Source organism: Impatiens glandulifera, chromosome 3, assembly GCF_907164915.1.
Source record: "Impatiens glandulifera chromosome 3, dImpGla2.1, whole genome shotgun sequence".
In the NCBI taxonomy this organism is placed as follows: Eukaryota; Viridiplantae; Streptophyta; class Magnoliopsida; order Ericales; family Balsaminaceae; genus Impatiens; species Impatiens glandulifera.
Window position 1 is genome coordinate 7,513,968 of NC_061864.1, and position 26,213 is coordinate 7,540,180.

General features: G+C 32.9%; 2 protein-coding genes across 4 annotated transcripts; both read left to right on the forward strand.

Moving 5' to 3' along the window:
* Positions 1-315: 315 nt before the first annotated feature.
* LOC124933022 (ubiquitin C-terminal hydrolase 12-like) lies at positions 316-12,760 on the forward strand. 2 transcript variants are annotated; one of them, XM_047473744.1, is made up of 32 exons: positions 316-478; positions 800-866; positions 945-1,089; positions 1,193-1,350; positions 2,311-2,576; positions 2,651-2,869; positions 2,950-3,058; positions 3,130-3,245; positions 3,593-3,691; positions 3,937-4,046; positions 4,795-4,869; positions 5,112-5,190; positions 5,280-5,426; positions 5,509-5,589; positions 5,712-5,831; positions 6,475-6,597; positions 7,104-7,181; positions 7,406-7,494; positions 7,598-7,706; positions 7,801-7,869; positions 7,999-8,106; positions 8,778-8,833; positions 8,986-9,163; positions 9,252-9,353; positions 9,436-9,507; positions 9,798-9,863; positions 10,986-11,051; positions 11,236-11,322; positions 11,572-11,685; positions 11,811-11,885; positions 11,993-12,076; positions 12,184-12,760. In XM_047473744.1, exons 1-32 carry the CDS (start codon positions 449-451, stop codon positions 12,223-12,225), a joined length of 3,339 nt encoding a protein of 1,112 aa, XP_047329700.1. In that variant the 5' UTR covers positions 316-448; the 3' UTR covers positions 12,226-12,760. The 2 variants fall into 2 exon arrangements, with proteins under 2 accessions (XP_047329700.1, XP_047329701.1); XM_047473745.1 differs by having other exon boundaries at positions 5,289-5,426.
* A 6,227-nt stretch (positions 12,761-18,987) lies between these two features.
* Positions 18,988-26,193, forward strand: LOC124929173 (nuclear pore complex protein NUP1-like). 2 transcript variants are annotated; one of them, XM_047469465.1, is made up of 9 exons: positions 18,988-19,360; positions 20,425-20,471; positions 20,576-20,688; positions 21,279-21,498; positions 21,630-21,929; positions 22,090-22,770; positions 23,456-23,871; positions 24,370-25,831; positions 26,021-26,193. In XM_047469465.1, the coding sequence occupies exons 1-8, from the start codon at positions 19,102-19,104 to the stop codon at positions 25,820-25,822; spliced, it is 3,489 nt and encodes a 1,162-aa protein (XP_047325421.1). In that variant the 5' UTR covers positions 18,988-19,101; the 3' UTR covers positions 25,823-25,831; positions 26,021-26,193. The 2 variants fall into 2 exon arrangements, with proteins under 2 accessions (XP_047325421.1, XP_047325420.1); XM_047469464.1 differs by having other exon boundaries at positions 24,370-26,193.
* The last annotated feature ends 20 nt before the right edge of the window (positions 26,194-26,213 follow it).

The following is a 26,213-nucleotide window of genomic DNA, read 5'->3' on the forward strand; positions in this document are numbered from 1 at the left end:
AAGGTCTCCTTAATTGAAAAAAGAAAAGAAAAAAAAAAAAAGACGGAAACTTGATTTATATCTAAACTTGATTTATATCTAAACTATATGGATAAAATTATATAAACAATAAATATGGGGATCGACTTGAAGATAACTTTGTACCGCATATGATTTTTTTTGATTGCCGTAAAATTAGGGACATGAATTTAAATTGACCATTATACCCTTATCGGGTTCATGCTTCAATCTTTATGCATTTGGTATGGAAATACCGGAATTACCCTTTCCATCTAAACCCAAAGACTAGAGTTTGATCGACCAAAGTCTCTATCTTTCTTTCTTTCTCTCCGATCGACTTTGTCGTGCTCTGTTGTGTTGCAGAGCCCCAAATCTGTATTGGGTGCAATTTCTTCCATCAATATAATCTTCGATTTGGTGATCGTGAAATAAGTATTCGGCATCTGCAATGACTCTGATGACTCCTCCACCGTTGGAGGTTATCACCCTCACCCTCTTTCTTTTATCTTACTCATTGCCTTCATATGAGGAATACACGCTTCAGTATATACGCTCTTGCTTTTTGCAGCTCTTATTTGGGTTCTTCACTCACTGGCATATGATTCTGTTCAATTGTTATTATTATTATTATTATTATTACTATCATGGGTAGTTTGTTATTATTGCATCTGGGCTATCTCCCTAACCGGACTTTAATTTCGATGTTTGTTCGGGATGAGCTGATTTTCCCAGGGTATTTGATTGGAGAATTAAACTTCATTTATCAGATCCAAGTTCTCACTTTGACTTCTTTTTACAGCAAGAGGATGACGAGATGCTCGTGCCGCATACAGATTTCGTTGCTGAAGGTCCTCAACCCATGGAAGGTATATCGTTAAGATTCTGGATCAGTGATCCTTAACTTATGTTGCCTCTCTTCTGATTGCTGTTCCAATTGTTGGCAGTTGTACCCACAGAAAATGCTATTACTGCTGTTGCTCAACCAGATGATCCTCAATCTGCAAGGTTTACATGGAAAATAGATAACTTCTCTAGGTTGAACAACAAGAAGCTCTATTCTGATACTTTCTATGTTGGAGGATACAAATGGTACTAGATTTACCACAGTATTTCTTTCTTTCCTTTTGGTATTTTCTCCAGATTCTGTTTAATCATGTTGCCTACTTATTATTTTGCGGTTTTATTTTGACAGGCGGGTGCTTACTTTTCCAAAGGGGAATAATGTGGATCATTTGTCAATGTACCTAGATGTTGCAGATTCTACCACTTTACCATATGGATGGAGTAGATATGCTCAGTTCAGTTTGGCTGTGGTTAATCAAGCTCATGCGAAGTTCACAATAAGGAAAGGTAGCATGTATAGTATCGCCGCAAGTTTGTTCATGACAATTTAAACTATTTATTAAGATCTTTGTTTCTATATATTGTAATTTTTTGGTGCGCATTTATACAAAAAGAAAAAAAAAGAGTTATGTCCTGTGTAGAAGGCATGAATTTGTCTCATCCAGGGAAGCATTGATTGAAGTATAGTTTTTCTAAAACTAGAATGTAGCACAAGCAGGGGTTGGATTATTGGTATAAGATGATTGTTAGTGCCTCAGAGTACAGTTTTTGATTCCCTATAAGGGTCATGCTAATGATTTCAATTCCCCATTTTATTAGCTTGCTGATTAAATGTTTCATTTTGGAGGTCTTATCACATAGTAATTTATATTGATGGTATAATGGAAAGTGATTCCAGGAAATACTGGAACATTTGTTAGGACAATTGAATTATTGATGATCTGATAAACAATTAAACATCTCCTGGAAGAGATACAAACTGTTTTTACTGCAATGGATAAAAGATACTTGTGTGGTTTCAGTGATCCAAAGTACATCCGATTTCGAAACTGCTCTCGAAAATTCTGTTCTTTGATAATCATCATTGAAGTAAAAATCTATGAATGTCACTATAAATACTTTATTGCAGCAATCTGTTAGTAAAGTTCTTCTTGACATTGATGTATAGTACCATTTTATAATGTATTATACTAATTCACTTAATATGTGTAATCTATTTTTATAATAAACTTAAGGTTATAATATTTTTGTTGTTTTTGGTCCTCTGTATATGGATGGCCAAAGCTTTTACAGTTTTGCACATACCTTTCTGATGCTGATACACTTTTACTTTTTCAGACTTTTATTAGGATGGTAAAATGAGATTTCCTTTTGGTATGATAGTATTGGGCTTTGATCCCGGCAATCTAGTTATCATAGTAGAGTTCTCATTTTGGTGCTGATTTTATCATGTATATATTCCTGCAGATACACAGCACCAGTTTAATGGCAGAGAAAGTGATTGGGGTTTTACTTCTTTCATGCCATTAAGTGAGTTATATGACCCAGCTAGAGGTTATCTGGTGAATGACACTGTTGTTGTTGAAGCTGATGTTGCCGTCAAAAGGGTTGTTGATTACTTTTCACATGATTCAAAGAAGGAGACAGGTTATGTTGGATTGAAAAACCAAGGGGCTACTTGTTACATGAATTCTCTTCTACAGACCTTATACCATATTCCTTATTTCAGAAAGGTCTGCTTCTGTTTATGTTGTCTGATTCATATTGATTTCTGACTTAATAACTTACTGTGGAATGTCAAGTTCAGGCTGTGTACCATATGCCAACAACTGAGAATGATATGCCATCAGGGAGCATCCCGTTAGCCCTACAGAGTTTATTCTACAAACTTCAGTATAGTGACACCAGTGTAGCTACAAAAGAGTTGACAAAGTCGTTTGGGTGGGATACATATGACTCATTTATGCAGCATGATGTGCAAGAACTGAATAGGGTTCTCTGTGAGAAGCTTGAAGATAAAATGAAGGTTTGCTGATTTGAGTACAACAATATTTGTTCGTGTTGTTTTCAGAATGAATTTTGCTCATGTGCATTTTCTGTGTGCAGGGTACTGTCGTAGAAGGCACAATACAACAGTTGTTTGAAGGACACCATATGAATTATATAGAATGCATCAATGTGGATTACAAATCCACAAGAAAGGAATCTTTCTATGGTACTCTTACCTTAATATGTCTTCGTAAGATGTGCCTAGATAAGAATAACCAACTTCATCTATGGCTGTAGATCTTCAACTCGATGTAAAAGGATGTAAGGATGTCTATGCTTCCTTTGACAAGTATGTGGAAGTTGAACGCCTTGAAGGTGACAATAAGTATCATGCTGAACAATATGGTTTACAGGTCAGAAGCTTTTAGCTAAGGTCTAAAATTCTGAGCATTGTTGATATTTTTGGTTTCCAAAATATATTTCTTGAATTTCCGGTACTTGTTCCAGTTGTCCAATCCCAAGTGGATTTAACAACACTTTTACTTTGATACATGTCATATCTTGTAATCATCATGTATATTTTCTTACTGATACGGACTTAATATCTGGGAGTAAAAGGACCATTGCTTGATAATACTCAAAAGATTTTAAGTATTTATGTAAAATTATCAGCCCAAACAAGTATTTCTTACTTCTGTGGACTAAATTTATTTTATGGTGATGTGAACTATCTATCTTACCAAGTTTTTCGCTTATGCAGGATGCAAAGAAGGGTGTCCTATTCATTGACTTCCCTCCTGTCCTTCAACTGCAGTTAAAACGTTTTGAATATGATTTTATGCGGGATACCATGGTAAAGGTTAGTATGTCTAGACTTGATGTTTGATTCTTTCTTTGTGCAAGATATGCATTGCTTGCTATTCAATTGTGACTTTCAACTGCAGTTAAAACGTTTTGAATATGTGTATGTATCAAGTATTTGGAATTTGTGCAGGATATATATGCAATGCTTCATTCATAATCTTGAACATAGTTCTCCAATCACACAAACTTTTTATTTTCCACACTGTGACCATCCTTATAGTTTTCATCATTTATATACAGATCAATGATCGATATGAGTTCCCATTACAACTTGATCTCGATAGAGATAATGGAAAGTATTTATCGCCTGAAGCAGATAGGAGTGTTCGGAACTTGTATACCCTACATAGGTACTTCTTAGCTTGTCCTTCTGGCTGCTTTTTCGTTTCTTCTGATTTTTTTTGAAGCCCAGATAATGTTTTTGTTCCTTATGAGATATCTCTGTTCTTGATTAAGCTAGTTCAGAGGTCATTTTTTGCTTATGCATGTATACTTTTAACATGTTTCCACACTTTGTTTTGTACTGCTTGCCAATTTGTAACTGTTTGATACGTGGCATTCTGAGTATTGCGTTGGACAGAAACGCGCAGGTAATATTGCATGATGCTGGGTGTCTATAGTTGTAAACTCTAAATTTATTTGGAGATTTGCAGTTTTTGATTGTGGTGCATATTATTCTTTAGGAATTGTTTGATATACTGTATGTTGCTGCGTTCTGATTGCTTGGACATATAACATACCACAAAAGCCTGAATTGTTGGATAAATTGCATTTCTTCATGTGTATTATTGCAGATATCCCTATTGCTCGTTTAGTTCAGTGGTAGAACGCAAGACTCATGGCCACAAGGTCGTGGGTTCTTCAAGTCTTTGTGATCATTTATTATTATTATTATTCTATCTCCCTACACTCACTATCTAACAATTAGAGGAGAAAATTCCGTGTATCTGTTTTGTAAACAGTGTAACGTTAAAAATTAGGATTTATGTGATGCAATAGATTTCCCAATTTCTAATTTGTCTTATTCTGGTATGTATAGGCGAATATCCAATTGGCACATCTCTTGAAATTATAACCTTTGCTTGTACCTGTTTACAGTGTCTTGGTTCACAGTGGTGGGGTGCATGGTGGGCATTACTATGCTTATATAAGACCAATTCTCTCAGATCAATGGTATGCATGACTATTAATCTGTATCAGCTTTTGCCTTCTTTTCTCATATTTTCATCTTCTGTAAATCCAGGCATCTCATTGATATTTTGCTCAGCTGAGACTTTCCTAATAGCATAAGTTGAGTTAGAGTCATAAGCAAATGGTTCACATTTTTAGTTGTAGATCATTTAGGCTAGCTTTTTTTTTCTTTATTTATTTTTCTTCTTCTGGTGACATTCTTCACTTATATCTGTTGCTTTTAGGTTCAAATTTGACGATGAACGGGTGACAAAAGAAGAAACAAAGAAGGCACTGGAGGAACAGTTTGGTGGTGAGGAGGAGGTATATTATACTTTCTCTATTTCTTGTGCCCAAAATATCTGTCCCTATTCTTTACCACTGCACTTTCTTTATGTTCTCTTATGTATCAGCTTCCACAGACAAATCCTGGATTCAACAACTCACCGTTCAAGTTCACAAAATATTCAAATGCTTACATGCTTGTGTATATACGTGACACTGACAAGGATAAGATTATATGCAATGTTGATGAAAAGGACATAGCTGAACACCTTAGGGTAGATATTTATCTTTCGTTGAATATTTTACCCCTACAGTTTTTCTGAAGTTAATATCAGTCATCTGTTCGTTATCTTCCAGATCAGATTGAAGAAAGAACAGGAAGAAAAGGAGCAAAAGAGAAAAGAAAAATCAGAGGCTCATCTTTATACAATAATAAAGGTTACTAATTTTCATCTTCCTTTGAAAGTTGGTTGTTGGTAACTTTAGAATTTCTTTCTGCACATGCCTGCAACTATCATATGATTTAGATTGTTGCCTAACTAGCTATCTGACACCTGAAGGTTGCTCGCAATGAGGATCTTCTTGAACAAATTGGAAAGGACGTATATTTCGATCTTGTTGACCATGATAAAGCTCGTCATTTTCGCATTCAGAAACAAATGCCTTTCAATATGTTCAAGGTATGCCTTTCATTTTAACTTCAGTTGTAGGGTGGATATACTAGGCATATTGTAGTCATAGTAGAGTTCTTTTATTAATTTTGCAGAGTTTGAATGAATAAAAATTGCTCTTTTATTCATGCAGAATTGATTGTTTTTGCTTTTTTAAATGATCCATAAAGCTCAAAATGTACCCTTGTATGTTAAGGGCCTGCTTAAGATAGAATAGGGTGACGGGTGGTTCCAATTATAATTCCACTGTTTAAGAAGATGAAACTGGATATAATTGGGCCCATTTTGATACATTTTTAGGGCCTGGGTCTGGATGAGATGACGTAGAAAAGTTACGAATCAATGTCTAATTAAGTTTTATTTCCAAACACTATCTCATCTAGATTCACACATCCATTTGAGATAATTGAAAAAAAAAGTGCCTCCAAAGAAATTTATTGGCGATTTCTCATCCAAACCCAAAAAGTGTTTCCGAATGGGACAACTTTTCTATTAAGGATGCCATTGCAATATAAGTTTTAAGTATTCAGTCAGTATTAAAACTGGTTTTTTAAATCTATTTCTAATTCCTAAAACGAAGCAACCTAATAGTATTTGAGTGGTCCACTGTAGCTGGAAAAAACTCAGCTGTATGGTCTAAACATATCTGCAGGAAGAAGTAGCAAAGGAGTTTGGTATCCCAGTGCAATTTCAACGTTATTGGCTGTGGGCGAAGCGACAAAACCATACATACCGCCCTAATCGCCCGTTGACACCTCAGGAAGAAACTCAATCTGTAAAGACATTTTTTGCTCTTCTTTTTTTTCATTCATTCTCTTCTATGCACGTTGGATATTATGAACAAATTAGTAGCTTGTAGTACTTAAACAGGATTTTTTTACCTAATAATACGCATGACGACAATTTTGTTCTATTGTCCTTTTTTTTGAAGAAAATGTCGAACTTCTTATTTAAAAAAAGAAGAGAGAATGTGAGTGCTCGCAATTACAAGCTAAGGAAAGGAAAACATTACAGGGAAAATAAAAACTGAAAGTTAAATCCCTACTAGATTGAAATAAACTCATTTGATGCAAATGCCCTTTTTCCTAATCGAAGTGGTTTTATTGTCCTAAATTATGTTATTGACATTTGGCAAATGTGGTCTTGCTTGGATGGTTGGATCAGAGAGAGTAGGTTGATAGTTGGAGTGAACCTTGTGTGTGACGACCAACGCATCTTTATTTATAATTATATGATTGAGATAAACATTTGGCTAAACTAATTATCCACTGTGTACTGTAGGTTGGACAGGTAAGGGAGGTGTCTAATAAAGCAAATAATGCAGAGCTAAAACTTTTTCTGGAAGTGGAACTTGGGCAGGTATATAATTTGTGATTTGAATCTTCTGAATGCTATTTTTGCTAATTAACAATGAATAATATGTCCATAGTTGCGGATATTTGATGAGTTAGATGCAGTTTCATAGCCGCTCATGTTGTTGCTTTTAAGTTTTAATTTGACATATACTTTCACACATGTCAATGTCAAAACCCACCAAAAGTCGCTCCCCAAGCTGCTTCCATTAAAGTTAATTAATTGTGCAGGGTTTACAATCAATTGCTCCGCCTTTAAAGACTAAAGATGATATTCTGCTCTTTTTCAAGATATACGATCCATTTAAAGAGGAGCTGCGGTATGTTATATCTGTGTGGCGGAAATGTTGTTTGTCCGTGAGAACCTTTTTCAATGTATCATGAATATCTCATGCTCATAGGCTTCCTTGTGCTTTCTGTCAGGTATGCCGGGCATCTGTTTGTGACTGCTAGTGGCAAGCCAGTGGATATATTGGCAAAGCTGAATGAATTGGCTGGATTTACGCCTGATGAAGAAATTGAACTCTTTGAGGTTGCCTTTTTTTTTTTGTATTTCTCTAGTTCTTTGTGTATTGATATAGTCAGTTCTAAGCAGTATCTTACACAATCTGCCCCCTCTAATATAGGAAATAAAGTTTGAACCCAATGTTATGTGTGAACACATAGACAAGAAGCTCACTTTTCGCAGTAGTCAGGTATTCATTTTAGTACTGTCATTCTTTGCTGGCATGCCCCCCATCATGCTGTAATACCATTGGTGGGGATGTGTATCAATCTTGAGCCATTTTGAGGAATTTTGACAGTTAAATTGCCTTTTCATGCAGCTTGAAGATGGTGATATCATCTGCTTTCAGAAATCTCGTGCTGAAAGTATTGTGCAATGTCGTTATCCTGATTTCCCTTCATTCCTAGAATATGTGCATAACCGTCAGGTATCCAGTAAATTCTTGTTGCAAGCAATCTTACCTCCGATTTAGTAAGATTGTACCATTAGTGTTTGCCTATTGATTATGGTTTGGGGAATTTGTGATGGGAATGCCCTTCATGTATTTCAACTCAGAATTGTTTTCATTTTTGTAGTCAACACAAAATATCAGTTTGCCCATAGGACTTTCTTTACTCCCTGACATCTTTTCCTTTTTAATCAATTCCACTTGCTATATGGAAGCTTACTTCTACAGATGAAAGATATCATGTCTTGGCCTATAATATGTGCAAATGAATGTAAATAGTTGTTTCTTCTTTAGCTACGTCAACTATCCATATTGTACACACGGACTCCATATTGTTGACAACTTACCAACTGGTTTTAATTATAGTTAAGAAATTATGTTTATCAATATCTGATTTGTGTATTTCATTGCTTAAGTCTCAAAATCAACTTTAAGGCATTTTGGCATACCATATAACCTTTTAGTCCATATTTGAATACCTTGCTAAATTTGAGGGGTCCTAATTTGGGTTTCTGGCCTACATTATGTTTGCATCATCAGGAAACGTTCCACAAAACTTTCTGTGTTGTAAACTATGTTATACGGGTCCACCATTTCTTATCCATTGGTATTATATCCTTGAGTTTCTAACAAGAAATGGTGATTAACAGGTTGTTCGTTTCCGATCCTTGGAGAAACCCAAGGAAGACGAGTTCAGTCTTGAGATGTAAGTTCTTCCCATTTAAGTATCTTGCATTGTTTACAAACTATTTGCTTAATTTTCTATGGTGGAATCTACCTGATTAAGAACTTTGCTTGGTCATTTGTTATGTTGTACTTATTAGTGTCATAAATATGTGTCCATGTAAATATTATTAGGTCAAAGCTTCACACCTATGATGATGTTGCTGAAAGAGTAGCTAGACATTTGGGCTTGGATGATCCCTCCAAAATAAGGCTTACACCACATAACTGTTATTCTCAGCAACCTAAACCCCAGCCAATCAAGTATAGAGGGGTGGAGCATCTAGCTGATATGCTAGTCCATTACAATCAGGTTTTCCATGGATTAGCATTTCCCCCTTGCATCCATATTTTAGCCTACTCTGAAATGCCTTTTTCTCATTTGAGAGCTTCTTCTACAGACTTCAGATATCCTTTACTATGAGGTTCTGGATATTCCATTGCCAGAACTGCAAGGCCTCAAAACTCTAAAAGTCGCTTTTCTTCATGCAACTAAGGATGAAGTAAGTTCTGAAATTATTTATGTGGTTGTCATTAAGTATTAGCATTTTTATCCTTCAATTATAGTAGATTAAAAACTTTCAGGTAGCAATTCATACTATAAGACTACCCAAACAAAGCACTGTGGAGGATGTCATCAATGACCTTAAGACAAAGGTATTTCTTTGGTAATACTTGTTATCTCGCTCCTTGCTCACGGAGCAGCATAGGAAAAGAACCTATTCTTAAATAATGAGTCATTTTCTGGAACATAACCTATTCTTAAATGACGAATCATTTTCTCTTATTAAGCTATTTTTATCTAATTTAATTGAAACAGACTGCTTTCAAGTTAATATGTCTAAGATTATATACTTGGGATTGTGAAGCTCCAAAATATTTTTCCATTGCTTCTTTGGATTTCCCCCCTCATATGTGACCTTGTCATTTGTCATCTTATGGAACAGGTTGAATTATCACATCCAAATGCTGAACTCAGGTTGCTTGAAGTGTTCTATCACAAAATCTACAAGGTATAGGATTTATTCAGCTTGTAGTGTCTGGTTCGTATTTAAGACATTTTCTTCCTGTTTGGGTTGAGCAGTCATCAAGAACCTTGGTAAAATCAGACCTTTAGGAGAGAAATCATAATATATGCTACTTACCCCTTGGAGACTAATGTGGCAGTGAGATTGTTAACTATGGTGGAGCTAGAAAGAACACAATGGTTTATTGGTCTTTCTAAACTAGCAGTTCAAATAGTATACAATTTGTAGTTATACATACATCTTTAAAATCAAATTAACTCTCGAGAAACCCTTTTTCCTAATTAATTGGGCTCAAATGAACATGGTCTTTCTAGAATGATACATTGCACAATGAGCTATGCTTCTAAAGATGGATATTACACTCATTTTGAGTTGAACTTGTAATGAATGGTTATTAATAAGTAAATTCACTAAGCTATATGCCTCCTAACACTTCTAGAACAGTTAACTTTGATATACTCAGTCCTACGATATCCTTTTAAGAACATGGCATTGAAATAAATACCAGCCAAAATTTTAGTATGTCATGTTTCTAAATTTGGAAGAAAACTGTCTTCATGTTTTGTGATAAAATGGATATTTGTAAATGAAATGCCAAAAACAACTCTCCTTCATTTCCAAAGAAATATGCATTGCGTTGGTGTTAGATGGATTTCTTTTTGTGATTTTGAGTTCCTGTATTGAATAGTGCAAGATAGGAAATCTATTCACATTTGCTCTTTATACTTGGGGCTCTTTTTAAAATGGGGTAATTTTCCCTTCCTACTTCATTATTAACCCTCTTTGTATCTCCTATTCATGTCTTAATAAAGGCTTGCTTAAATCTTTTTTTTTTATCAATCTAAGGTGTTTTGTATGCTTCCATTATTTTCAAGTGATTTCATAATGCACATATCCATGGTCTCTCTTCTCTCTGGGGTCCTGTGGGAGAAATGTATATATTAGAAAAGGGTGAGGGGTTTGGCATGTTAGATAAGTTAGAATGACTTACAGAACTCTTCCTTCATCCAAATCGAGTTCTCATTATTTTTTTGGCTTGCATCATCTTCTAGAGTTTGTTGCTGTACTCAAAGAGTTATGTTTCCACTCTATCCTTTTTTTATACAGATTTTCCCATTAAATGAGAAGATAGAGAATATCAATGATCAATACTGGACTTTACGTGCAGAAGAGGTATGTTTATGTTTGTTGCGGTTTCAGATATGAGTTAATAAGTTTCTTTATTTATCTTACTTGGTTGATCAGAGAGTTGGTTAATAAAATGTGTCTTCGCCTTGATGTTGAAAATATTGTTGTTAACTATTAATTCAACTATAAAATGATTTTTAGTAATGGCTAGCTTTCTTTTACTTTACAGATCCCTGAAGAGGAGAAGAACCTTGGTCCTCATGATCGTTTGATCCATGTATATCATTTCTTTAAAGATACAACTCAGAACCAAGTGGTAAGTTGGGTTGAGACAGGTTCTTCTGCATATCTAAGTTCTTCAACAAGCAATGGGCTTCTTGTCCCCATTTAGAAACACTTTTGTTTCTGTATCTGTCTCTGACTGAATTTTGTTTCTAAACGTTTCTTTATTGGAAAAGTTCCCAGATAGGGAAATTTAAACAAAAGTATTTCCTAATGAAGCCTAATTTGTTGTGTGTTTTTTAATCTATTGAGTCTTTTTTCTCTCAACTATTTCCAACTGCAGGTCCAAAATTTTGGAGATCCATTTTTTCTTGTTGTCCATGAGGGTGAAACATTAACTGAAGTTAAAATCAGAATACAAAAGAAGTTGCAGGTCTTAGATGAAGAGTTCTCTAAGGTATTCTTATTCTCAGTACTTCTTCTATATGTTATGTTCTCTTGCTGGCAAATTCTCTATGCCTTAGCTTGAATAGTCTTTATTCTTCTTGTTTGTTTTCTAAATTACTTTGTTGCCCTTCTCAGTGGAAGTTTGCATTTTTATCTTTGGGTCGTCCTGAATACCTTCAAGACTCGGATATAGTTTCTAGTCGTTTCCAGGTACTCCTTTCTTTTTTCTTTATCTGATAACAATACACACATCTTGTACCAACATTTGGTCCAACATCCAATATCCGCGTTGAATATGGTGCCTTTTGTTTTTCCAGAGAAATGTTTACGGTGCCTGGGAACAATACCTTGGGTTAGAACACCCTGACAGTGCTCCTAAAAGATCGTATGCTGCTAATCAGGTATGTATATAGCCATCATGGATAGTTGAAGTTGTAAGAGTCTTGAGTGGTTGCATTAAGTATGCAAAATTATAGCGATTCAGTTAAGAGGAATTGAAATTTTGCAGAATCGGCACGCATTTGAAAAACCGGTGAGAATATACAATTAAAAGAAGATGAAGCAGAGAACGATCCATGCAGAATATAATTAATTGCTGCCTAAATGGAAAATTTCTAAACAAGGCAGAAAGAAGCAGGCAGGCACAACTAAAAGGTTCAGTTATTCGTAAAAGGGAGGGTTTGTATTACCTAACCCTCCTCCATAAAGATTGAGCCATGCTTAAGCCTTAATCTATTTATTGGTAAGTTCATGGTCTTTTCCACTCTCCACCATGAGGTTTTCTTTAGTGGTTGGTACTAATTTTATGTTTTGCTTTCAGTTTCTCTTGTTGTAATCTAGGAATGGAATATATTATTATTGTTATTATTATGAGATTTTTTGGGGAGAGAAAGATGTATAGTGAGGGTATAGTTGTGCATTTTCAAAACATCTTCTCCTTTGCTTTTTGCCCTAAATTCTCATAGGAATGAACAACACAGCCCCTCCTCTTATATATAGTAGACAGCATACTTTGTACAATACTTGACCCTTCTTCTTCAACAGATCTGTTTTTTTCTGTATAAGCAAACAGATTTATTTTTGTAGATGTTTCCAGTTTGAGTATCTCATTTCTCATTTGTATCCGAGCTAGATATCTGCTAGAACAATCTGGGCATTGGTTATTTGGATTTACTTCAAAATAACCTTATTTGGGGGGCAAAAGGACATTGGGATATAAAAATATATTGATTTGGTTTTTAAAAAATTGTTGAAGATTTTGATAATGAATTATTTAAGATGACATTTAAATAACCCAAATCTAATAAGTTCAGGATGTCTCACACTTATCAATAACTTGGCTACCAAATCATTTTTTCTTTTTTATCTGTGGATATTAGAATTTGAGATTTTTGGTGACTTTTTGGCACATGAGTTATCATTCCTTAAAGTTGAATAATAAAATAGATGTTCTTTCATGGCCTTGTTTGATATCAGTTTTTTTTTTTTTATAATTGAGTTTTGTATATAAAAAGATTTAAAAATATTAATATATAATAATAAATTAAATAGAAATTTAACTTTATATTTATAATATTTTTGTAATTTATTCTAACAAAATCAAATTTGTTTATTTTTTATTTTTAAAATTTCTAGATAATAAAAAAATCACATAAATATTGTAAACCCTAATAATAAGTTGTTGTGCTTGGGTCATCCAACAATAGACATCCCTATGGTCAAACTATGCAACATCTAAGTTAATTATTTTATAGAATAAACTAAAAGTAATGATGAGAAAAAAAATGAAAAATTCATCTATTTTATGAAGATATATAAGGTGGAACATAAATTTTGGAATCCTCCTCTCCTTAAGCGCGAATGATAAAAGAGAAGTAACTGCATAAAATTTTAAATTGAAAATTTCGGTATCATTTCAGTTTAAATTTCTTACTTGTCTATTACAATGGCTTATATTTTACTGTTTATGATCGAAATTCATTCTTTATATGTTGTTGATCAGTTATATCTTTCAAGATATTTCATAATTCATTAATAAATTATAAGAAACAATAAGGAAGCAATTTTGATCTCTACTTATATCATTTTTTATTTTAGAATTTGATTTAACTTTATTTTAAATAATTCTTCTATTGGACTTCAATAGTTTTTTTTTAAATAAGGTTTGAGCAGTTGTATAAATTATTTATAGTCATTTTTTAAAGTCTTAATGCATTGACAATTGATTTTGATCATATTAAAAAAATAGTTTTAAAATAAGTATTTGATTACAAGTTAACTTAATATCAGTTTGAATATTATTTCAAATATTTTAAATCTTGAACAAGTGTTTAGTTCACTAATTTATCTATAAATTTTTTATGTTGTCATTTTCTCATATAGTACTTTAAGCTGCCTACAAATTTATTTGAATATTACCTTAAAATTTAAAATAAAAAGATTAAATTAACTTTCTTAAAAAAAAATGTAATTTTTTTGTTTTTTGATTTGAATTGATACATATACAATAAGTATTAATAATAAAATTTAATTTATGTTTTATTTTTTAATTAATATTCTCTGTTAGTATTAAACTTAATTACAAACTATATAACAAATTTATTATCAAATTACATGTTCTTAAAAGAAGTTTGAAAATTTTGATATAATTATATCACATATAAAAAATCATCCAATAGAATCTATCTATCTATTATATAAAACCAAAGTTTGAAAATTTTGCCTACCAAGTTTGTGTCACGTGTTGATCATAGTGTTTCGGTCCGTGCGGTCAGTTGGGTCATTATTTAATTGTAAACCAACAACAAACATATTCACTCTCACAAAACACACATGTAGTGTGTTGTGTTGTGAAAACATGGTAATCTATAGAATTTTTGGAACATTAAATTCTTATTTGTGCATTTCAATATTTGCTCTATCTCCACCGTTTAAGTTTTCTACTATCAAATTGAAGTTTGTGGCTTTGAGCTTTCTATGCGTAGTTTGTGGTAGGAACATCTTTAAAAGATAGTGGGGTGGGCGGGAAGTTTTGGAAGCGTCTATTGCGAATTGCGAATGCCCCCATCCACTCCATATGATCGGCCACGACTGCACTTCAAATTCTCAAAATTATTAACTAGACATCTAAACTTGTTACCTGTTATGTCTAGTGCGCAAATGTTCTTTACTTCGTAAGCACATAGCTCCTCCAACTGATCAGCCGTCCCAACCAGGTTTTGTTATATTGTTTCTCTGCATGTCTGTCTATAATCCTAGTCATTTTATTTCTAACTAGACCAGATGTGACCATATAGTAATATATAATGCTTTTTCATTAGTGTTTAGGTTTATGACAAGATCAAGGAAGATACATTTGAAAGTAATGAATTTAGTTTTAGATATCTCAAGGCTACTTTAGAAAATTATAAATAAAGAGGTAAATTAGTAAAAATAAGTATTAAATAAAAAAATTATTAGAAAATTGGGGCTTAGTCATGTTGTGCTTGTGTCTAATAAGAGTTAAAATTGAGATTTTTGAAAACCAATAACCCGATATATAATTAATAAGTTAATTAAATAAAATTATTATTTGTATCTTATATTATAAATGATATTAGATTAAAATTTATGTATTGCATAGGAATGGTAACAAAACTATTTGAAAAATAATATGAAGGGAATGGTCATCCTTAATTTTCACATATGTAAATATGTTTATAGATATTTAAATAAGTTTATAATAAAATATTTATGTTAGTAAATATATATAATTAATAATTTAATCCATTCTAGTTAAAATAAACATGTTTAGAAGTATAATAAGATTGTAAATCATTAGTTTAGTTGTATCTTTATCTATTTTGATAAGTGGTAGATCATAAAATTAATATTTGATAAAAAAATAAATAAACAGCTTGTATGTTTGTTAATGTTGTATAAAAAAAAATAGATGTAATGAAAATAAAATAAAAGTTTGTTAAGTAAAGAATAGTAATAACATTTAAGAAGGGTATAGATAATAGATAAAAAAAAAAAAGGTTAAGTAATATAATTTTGTATTATTATATAGTATTACAGATAGTAGATATATTATTAAAATTAAAAAAATGTATATAAGAGAAATTTAATTAAATACAAGTTTTATTATGTTAAAAAAAGTACACATAAATAAATATCATTTTTTTCTATCATCATAATTCCTAACTGACATAGGGCTAAACCAACAGATGAGACACAAAAGAGAATCTTAATTAACATTTGAGAAGTAGGACCATGTGATGTGGTAAATTGTATATGTTGATATGCTCTATGTTTTTGAATTGTGAACTTTAAAATTTATTACAAAAGTAAATTTTATTCTTAAATTTAAGTATGAATTCTTAATTGCTTCATCAAATTATGATTTTGTAAAACGGATAATTTCATATATATATATATATATATATATATATATATTATTTTTTTAACTGTAAAATATATTTTGATGAAAGAAGTTAATAATTCTTTATAAGAATTGAGCTTTCTAAATTAGACTGATGTAATTTAATGTAGATGTCTATACATTCATCTTTTTTCTTAATTTTTATAAAGACTTATTGCACGGAATTAATAATAACTAATTATAAATTCAGTGTCGTATCAGTCCTATTACAAATTTAAATCGATGTCTTATATAAATAAATAAAATAAGAGCTGAGCTAAAATACTAAAAATAAAAAATTGTTTTGATTTACAGAATCTTAGGAAAGTTGCCGAAAAACTCACCGAAAACCGGAAAGCAGGAACCGTAAACCAGAGTCAGTGCTGGCCCCGAATTTTGGGATGTCTAAGTCCCGATAAAAAAAAGTTCATTTTTCTTTGTTATCCTAGATTTAGTAATAAAAATTGATTAAAAAAAATTGTTTTTTATTTTATTTGAATTCCTAACTTAAGCAAATTTTAATATGTTACAATATTATATGCTTAAAAATCATATATTTATCTATATATCTTATATATTTATTTATATATAAATTATATATTTTATTAAATGTACTGCTTTAATTCGAGAATTTGCCAGGCTTATTCCAAGACCGACTGCTGAATCTATTCATCCAACTGTCTTTAAGCAGATCAACAACTGCATCATCCAATGGTGGGATGGTCACAGCTGAAGTTCCAGCAATGAAATATTTTGTTTTGTTTATTTGGATGATTGTCTATATGAAATCATTGAATTTCATTATAAGGTTAAGACCAATTTGTCATTTGAATCCTCAAATGGGGTAAAATCAAAATTGGTCCAAGATACTCAACCAAAACGTTGAAGTTTGTTTCATTGGATTCCTTGTTTGTTGGGAAATACAGAGTTTTAAAGCAGATAATGAGGAAAAGATTTCGCCATTGCTGACTTTCAAGAAGTTTCAAATTGAGGATTTCGGGTTCGGATCAATTCAGTCTCCAAGATTAGTTCTAGGATGTTCTTATGGATAGTAGAATTGGTCTGAATTCCTTGTAAGCTCCATTTCATGTAATACACATCAATATATTGAAACCCGATTTGGGTCAATTTTTTAATTGAATTGCATTTACTTTTTTATTTTTTTTTTTATTTTTTTTATTTATGTAATTGATCGATTTTCATTTTTCAAGATTAATTGGAATCGAGTAAATAAAAAGTCCCAATTTTAATTTCAAAAAAATGTTTAATTTCGGGTTTGTTTATTCCCATGTAATTTCTCATTTTTTATTTTATAATTTGATTTAACTTGTCTTTTTCAAATAATACTTACATTGAACTTCAATAGGTATGTTCTAATTGTGCATATCAGATGTAAGTGTAATTGGTTTTGGTTATATTCAAAAAAAAAATATTGATTAAATTTTGATGAATTTTGACAAATACTTCTAATCTAACATTAACTCGAATTGGTTTGTATTTTGGTTGTATCAGATCATCCTCTTCTTTACAATTTTATGTCGAGTTTAATGTTTTCAAATTCGAACTCTAAAAGTGTCTATCAAAATTCACAAGAAATAATGTCTTTGATAAAACCTAACTTGGATCATTTGGTAGATCTTCACAAAAAGTCAATTAGAAACTTATTTTAACATCAATTTTTTTTTTTTCAAATTTTAACATGACTTAGATAACTAATATATATATATATATATATATATATAATTGTGTTAAAACGATTTTATTAATTTTAACTCGAAATAGGTCATATAAAGATAAGATAAACTAGTAAAGTTTTTAAATTAGGATGTTCTTGATTCTTTAATCATAATTTAGTAGATATTTGATTATGAATTGGACAATAATTCATACTGGCTGAATTTTTTTATACATATATCTATCATTTTGATTTATATTCTCTTAATTGATTCTCTAAATACGATAAACAAGGCTCTTTCTGAAAACTAATAAAAGTATTTGGTGATGCTTTTATTTTAAACAGAAGTTTAGTTCACTTGTGTATATACAAATTCGTTAATGTGGTCAATTTTTATATTGGACCTAAAATTTTGTTTGATTGCTACCCGAAAAAAAATGTCTAGAGAATAACTTTGGAGGATGTTGCATTGAGAACCTATGGGGCATGAGTGATTCATTAAGGTCATGGGCTTTTGTCAATAAGATAAAATGTGTTTTTTCTTAATTTTAATTGATACATAAAAATATAATTATTAATTAAATGTTTTAGTTTTTAATTAATACCCCTCTATTAATATTAAAATGTTTACTTAAATTATTATATATTAAGAAATAAATAGAGAGAATATGTTTTTTATTTTTATTTTTATAATTATGGTAAGAGATATAATTTTTTTTTATAATATATAAAAGATTATATGCATAGAATTATTTTGAGAGATAATATATATATATATATATATTATATTTGTATTATATTATATTGAAAAATAATTAAGGAGATAAAATATTTAATAAAACTGTGTGTATAATTTAAATATTTAATAAAACTTACATATTTTTTTATATTAAACAAATATATGAGAAAAATTATTAAAAAATGTATATTAATTGATTATTTAAATGATATGATAAAAGAATAAATGTTGATTAATAAAAGAAAAAAAAGTCCAAATAACAATGAAATCATCAATCACTTATCAACTGAATCAATAAATAATTTATATTTTACTTGAACAAAAATTAAATATTTTAAAAAATATATTTTGAAATTTCAAAATATATAATTTCAAATAATATATTTTTAAAGAAAACCTATTTGTTTAACAAAGGCTTATGAGGTTGTCAATATATATATAGACTCCCGCCTCCCTTTCTCTCTATCTCTCCTTTTATTTCTTTTTATTTTTGTTTGTTATATTGCTTTTTGGGTCTGGAGGCTCATAAAACCCTAATTTGTGCATTCCGATATTTCGCTCAATCTCTACCGTCTGCTATCAGATTGAAGTTTGCGGCTTTCAGCTTTCTATGGCGTCCTCTGCCGGGGAAGGAACATCTTACGAAGGCGGTGGGGTTGGGGGGAAGTTCCGAAAGCGTCCATTGCGAAAGACCCCATCCACTCCATACGATCGGCCACCGACTACACTTCGGAACCCTAATACAGATGGCGGGTGGTTCTCGAAAATTATTACCCCGGCATCTAAACTCGTTACCTCCAGTGCACAATTGTTCTTTTCGTCCTTACTTCGCAAGCGCATCGCTCCTCCACCTCAACAGTCACAACCAGGTATGTTTCTCTGCATGTCTGTATATATATTTATTTATATTGCTATCACTAACCAACCGACATACATATCTTTTGTATTGCGTATGTGTTCATTGCTGATTTGAAGAGTATGATGATTTTTGTTGCGGAAAAGTTCTTTCTTTCTATTAATTGTATTTCTCAGAAAAGATAAATTTTGCTTACTTTTATTATATAATACCAGTTTGTTGAAATATGAAGCTATATGAGACTATATATATACATGTTATATATAAAGGCTATTAGAGTATTGATTCGTTGTTTAAGATAATGATTTTGGTGAATTTGATGTGTTGGGTTATAAATTTTGAATCTTTGAGATGCAAACTTTTGTTTAGTTGTAGTCCCGTAACAAGGAGTTTCACTTGTTGGAAGTTTTATAATTTAATGAAGCTGTGATAAGGTGCCCCTCATCATCATGTATTGTATTACTCACTCCTCAGAGAGTGAGAAGTATTACTTGTAATTAACTGGTGATTTTCAATTGTTATTCATGTATTTGGGTCAATCCTCTCACTTAAGAGGGTTTTATTAAAGATCAATTTCGTGGAGCAGAAGTGTTAATTCTACAATTATTCTTAGTTCATTGGATAATACCACATTTGATCAATGTTAGGAAGCCATGATACTATGCGGTTTTCCTCATCAATTGTTCTCTTCCTATGTTTTCTTGTAAAATTTATGAGTTATTATCCAAATGGTTCATTTTACTTGTATTATGGAATGAATATAGACAATTTGATGATCTGATGAAGACTCCTTTCCTTTTGACTAGAGTTTTGCTATAAGGTTCATGTTTTCATTTTCTTGGTATGCCTTTGTCATGGTTGTGTTACTGTGAAAATTCTTTTGTATAATATTGTGTGTATCTTTTTAATTTTATTTTAAAAATGGACTTGAACCCACGATCTTTTGTCCACGATTCTTGCACTCTACCTTTGAGTTAAATGAATCTTTCTGTTTTCTTTTGAATGCTTCTTTTTCTTCACTGTAAGAACTTGTTATTCTCATTTTGTCTAACATACTTAAATCTTTTCTTGCAACAGAAATTGACAGAGAATCAACAGAAAGTGACCAGGAGGCTGTTCAAATTGTATGTTCGATTGTAATATATATTGTTAAATACATGTTATTCTTGAGCACACATTTTTCTTTTTTTGATGAATGTTTAATGCTCAATAATCTTTTGTGGTTTAGAGTCCCAGAGTTCATCAATCAGCTGTACATGATCAGAAATGCTTACCTAGCAGCTTTGATGGAAGTGGGATTTCAGAACTTGAACAAACACTAAAGCAAAGGACCTTCACAAGGTAAAGTATCTTAACTAGGAAAGTTCCCTACAAGAGTATATGTTATTGTCACATGTTTTGAATCATCATTGGGTTTCACCTCCAAATATATACAATTGTTTAAAATAGTGTTCTTTTTGCCATAAAACATCTTATGATAAAAAAATGAAGTATGTTTCTGTGTGCTTTTAGTTTCTTGTCATTCTTCTCCATGTAACACAAATATTTGTTTCATTTGTTCTGTATCCTGTCATTATATAGCTTGTGTTTAATGCATGTATGCACGGTGCATTTTAGATCATTAATCAGTTTATATTGGTTGAGACATTCTGACTCAAGATCCAGTGTGCTTCATTTGGTAAATGTTGCATTTGTAATAAATTATTTGTCTCACTTTGCGAAGTGGAGAAATTCCAAATTTCATATTTTCATGCTTTGTTTTATATGCCATAATCAAAATATAGCATCAAGCATGGAAGTTGGCAATAGATGCAGACATGCAGTAAATTGTATATTATTGGAACCCAAAACTGTTTGCGCTAAATGAAATTGATTATCCCACATACTTTTATGTTTGTAAGCACCAATGACACGTATTTTTCTGGGTACAGATCTGAGTTAAATCATTTGATGGATCTTCTACATTCAAGAACAAATGAGCTTCCTGTCAAGGATAAGGAAAAAATAGCTGGAACAAGTCAAGGGCTTCCAATATTGCCTACAGTAATACTTGACAAAGTTGCAGGTAGTCCAGTGACAGCCAGGAGAGGAAGTTACTTAGAGAGTCAAAAGTCTGCTGGGTGGATTTCGTCTCCTGCTATTAATCCACAAGTACGATTAACATCTTTCTGCGTAGGGCATAATGATCAACGTTTTCTTCATTATCTTTGCTTCTGACTTATAATCTATACATTACTGATGTTTCTGAATGAATATTAAAATGCCGAGGTTCAATAATGCAGGTCCTAGAAGAGAATGTTTCATCTCCGGCTGAACTTGCAAAAGCATACATGGGAAATAGGACATCAGAAGTGTCACCATCTATGTTAAGTTTTCGTGGTCAAGTACAGAAGGAAGATGCAATGTTGCGAAACATTGTCCCCTTTTCTCCAAAAACATCAGCTATGTCATTAGTAAGGACTACTGGCCGTGCTGCGATTCCTGAAAATGGTTTTATTACTCCTAGATCTCTTGGGCGATCTGCTATTTACAATATGGCTCGTACTCCATATTCCAAGGTTCATCCAGCTTCAAGTCAAAAGGTTTGTTGTACCATTCAGTACATTTTTCAAAGGGATGGTTGTCAGTTGTCACTCCCAATTTTTTATTTCATTTAATATTGTGTTACAATGTTGTATCATTAGCATAGGTTCAATTCTGATATATGTATTTTCTCTTATTTTGCCTTCACTTGTTTTCCAGACCCTAAAGCGTAGAAGTGCTATGGAAGATGATGAGTATGGGTCTGTTGGTCCAATACGAAGGCTCCGACAAAAGACTAATCTTTCTACTACGAATTCGATAAATCGCTTTGTAGCTCGAACTTCTCTTGCTGGTGGGATTGATTCTGATGCTGTCCAAGATCCCTCCTCTTCAAAAAGGGCGGTCCTATCTTTAGATGAATCTGGTAGCAGAATTCCTTTAACAGTGGGAAAGTCTGGGAAGGGAATTCGTGGTGCAAGTTATACTTCTATTCCTTCTAAATCCACTGCTGTTGCTACAAGGATATTGGAACAACTCGATAAATTGGTTCCTAAGGAACAATCACCACAAGCCAAACTGGATATGTTGGGGAAGTCACATGATATGTTAACCACTGATATGCAGCAAGGACCTCTTAGAAGCCCTGAGAATGTGGATTCGTCGCAGATTCTGCAAGGTTTGCAAGATCCTCAGATTCGTGGATCTTTTTCTAATACTTATAATGATGCTACCTCAAGGAAGCAATACAAAGTGGAAGAAAATGGTGAAGCACTTCATTCAGAAAAAAACACTTTCACTTCTATTAAAAGGACATCACCTTCTGATGGAATTGCAACACCCGTAAAAGAATCTGTCTTTCAACCACTCAACAAAAGGGGCTTTCAGATGAGTGCACATGAGGTTAGTAGCTTTCTGTGTGGTTCTCTTTCTGAGAGGGAACATATTTCTTTTGTTTTTCTCATCCCATATACAGATAAATGTGTGTATGCTCAACTTTTTCCATTGACCATTAATATGTTATGCCAATCATGTGATCTCTTTGTTTGTCTTCTTTCGAGAAAAATGATCTTTTTGTTTGTTTTCTGTGCTAAATAGCAATGAAAATTATTCACGCTGATAATGAAGGACATAATATTTCTGTCTGAAATGATGTTTCTTCATCCATTAGTTGTTTAGTTTCATCTGAGAAAATATTAGTGTTTTTGATGGAGGGAACTTATTTTACTGTACTATAGGATTATGAGAATTCTTAGGGTTTTAAGAAGAGAAAGGAAAAATCCCTCTTGATTGGGGCTGGCTACAGGTGAGAATAGAAGGTCATCAGAAGGGAAAGGTTGGCTTAACTTATTAATTTGGATGGGTAGAAAAATCAAAGGGACTTTAACCCTGCTATTTTTTGCCGGAATATTCATGTATGTTTTCTTGTAGCAGTAAATTAAATTTTCTGTAGTGCATCTAGAATTATCTTCATTTTACATTTGGTAGGTCTATTGGAGAGATGAAATTGATGTTTAGAGCTCAAACTCTGTTTTTAGATTTGCGTTCACATCTAAAGTACAAGCATTTACTCTTTTTTTTCATGAAGCACTCTTGGGATATGGGTGATGACACTGATTCCAACGAAGCTGCTCGTAAATCAGTGACTGAAGGGAAAGGAAAATTAGAGGAACTCGTGGCACAAAGCAAATCTTCCCCTACTGAAGCTCTTAGGTTGGCCAAAAGTCCTACATCTGAAACAAAGTCACCAATTAATCCTGTAACACAGAAAACCACTGGTTTTGGTTCTTTTTCGGCTGAGAAGATAGTTGCCTTTAAAGCTGTTGCTCCTCACCCTCCTGCAACAACCTCTGACCCAAAAGTGGCTGATATACCTTTGTTTAGTTTTAGTTCTAAACATGTTGATAAGGTTCCTTGTCCCCAATTTTCTGTATCTCCAGAAGGTGGAACTTCAAACACCAAGTCCAATCCTCCATCAGATATCAAAGTAGCAAGCACAAACAGGTGAGTACTTTTAACAAACTTTTAATTTTCATGGTCATAGTTACATTTGTTGCATCAGAACCTCATAAAATTTAGCAACTCTGGAATGTTTTAGTAGAAAATGGTTAGCAGAAGACCTAGAGCTTGTTTGATATATTGTTTTTTTTTTTTTCTAAAATAACCCATTTTTTATAAGAATTTTTTTTTGATGAAAAAATGGGTTGTTATTTCAGTTAATGACTAAAATGTCCTTTATAATTAATATTTAAATTGTTATAAAAAAATTCAAGGGTAATTCCGTTGATGACCTTCATCAAACAAGGCTCTCCTAATCAGTTACTGGTTGTTACTGTAGACCCTACACAATAAATTTGAACTCTCTTGACTTTTTATTATTTAAATGAAAAGGTAACCATAATTTAACCTTTGAATGGGCTGAAATATTTGGTTTCCACCTTTGGTTTGCTGTATATTTGGATATATGAGAATGCATTCTGAAATGTGTTTTATGGTGTCCAGCTTTCCCGTATATAGTTCAGGTGCAGCCGACAATACCTTCCAGATATCTGCCTCAGATAAAGGGAAAAACATGGAATCAAAAGCAACTGCAGAAGTAATGTCGAAATCTGTTCCTTCATTCTCTGTTCCGGTTCCAATCTCAACTACAGCAGCCAACATTTTTGGCTTAGGCAATGCTGCTGATAAATTGAGTAATGGCGAAGCAAGTTCAGTTTCTTCTGGTGTACCAACTTCATCATCCGCTAGCAGTATATTCACTTTCAGTAATCTTGCCAACAAATCAGATATGGGAGATAAGAATGTGCAGGCAACAACTGTAGAAGGGCTTACATCAGTTTCTACTGCCATTCAAACATCAACTAGCAGCACTTTTAAATTCGGCAATCCTGAGAGCAAACCAATTATCAGTAATGGTTTAGTGGCTTCAAGCAGCAGCCCTATGGCATTCTCAACTAGTTCGGCCCTTGGAAGTTTTACTAATGGATTTTCTCAGACAGCCAATTCATCTGTGAGTACTCCCAATGGAGCTATCAATCCCATCACTACACCCTCCACATCATTATTTAAATTTGGAGGTGCTCCATCCTCATCATCTGCTTCTGAGGCAGTTTCAACTGATTTGAAGTCGAAAAATGAGAAAGAAGCAACTTTTGGCAACCTTATCGGTGCACCGGCAGCTACTGCTGGGAACAACATATTTGGATCCACTTCAACAGTCCCTTCATCATCTTCGTTTCCTGGAACTTGGCCTTCAGCAGAAAAAAAAAGTACGCCATTTCAGTTTGGGGAATCTTCTTCTGCAGTCTTTGGTAATTCAACAAATAGCTCTCCATTTGGTTCTTCAAGTCAGAACATATTTGGCTCAAGCATGGGTGGTGTGGGTGCAAACACTTCTTCAACCAACACTTCTTCAACCACTAGCATGTTTGGTTCGAGCACTGGCTTTGTTTTTGGACAGTCAAACTCTTCTTCAGCTGCTGCTGCTGCAACTGTCAGCAATTCACCAATGGGTTTCGGTTCAGTTTTCTCGTTCACATCAGCTACACCTACAGCTACTGCCTCTACTTCTCAAGCACTGCCTAACTTTGGCAGTTCTTTCCCGTCCTTCACCACTTCCACTAACAACAATATTGGGGACCAGATGAACATGGACAGCAGCATGAACGAGGATATTGTACAATCTTCCCTCCCTGTGTTTAGTCAGCAGCCTCCTGCTGCATCTCCTTTTCAGTTTGGTTCAACGGCTCCTTCGGCTCAGCCATCGAACCCTTTTCAATTTGGCCAAGTTGGTCAATCAAACCCACCACCACCTGCTTTTCAGGCATCGGGCATTGTAGATTTTAGCGGGGGAGGGGGAGGAGGAGGAGGAGGAGGTAGCTTCTCCTTGGGCACTGGTGGTGATAAATCTAACCGGAAATTTATAAAAGTGAAGCACAAGAACAGGAAGAAGTAATTTGTGCAGGTAACTGGCCAATTATTCAAGAGTCTAAAATATCTATATCACAGTCGTCGCCTTGATTGATATATGGGGGGATGGGTTTATATCTTGAATTGATCGGGCTGAGCTGGGCTAACCAAGAAGCTCAAGTTGTGATTGTCTTTGTGTCCTACTGTTATTCTTCTTCATTTTCTTTGTTGGGTTTTGTTGCAGGCATCGAAGGAGGTGTAGTAGTAGGAGTCCACAATTTTGATTGTCTTTTGGAACTATAAAAAACTGTCCGTATTGGTGGTAGAAAATTCTTGGGTTTTATTTTTTGTGTCATTTGTGTAAACAAAACATAGAACTGTCATTAAGGAAAAAGAATTTCAATTTGGGACTTTCCATATTAGCTAATTTTGCAGCT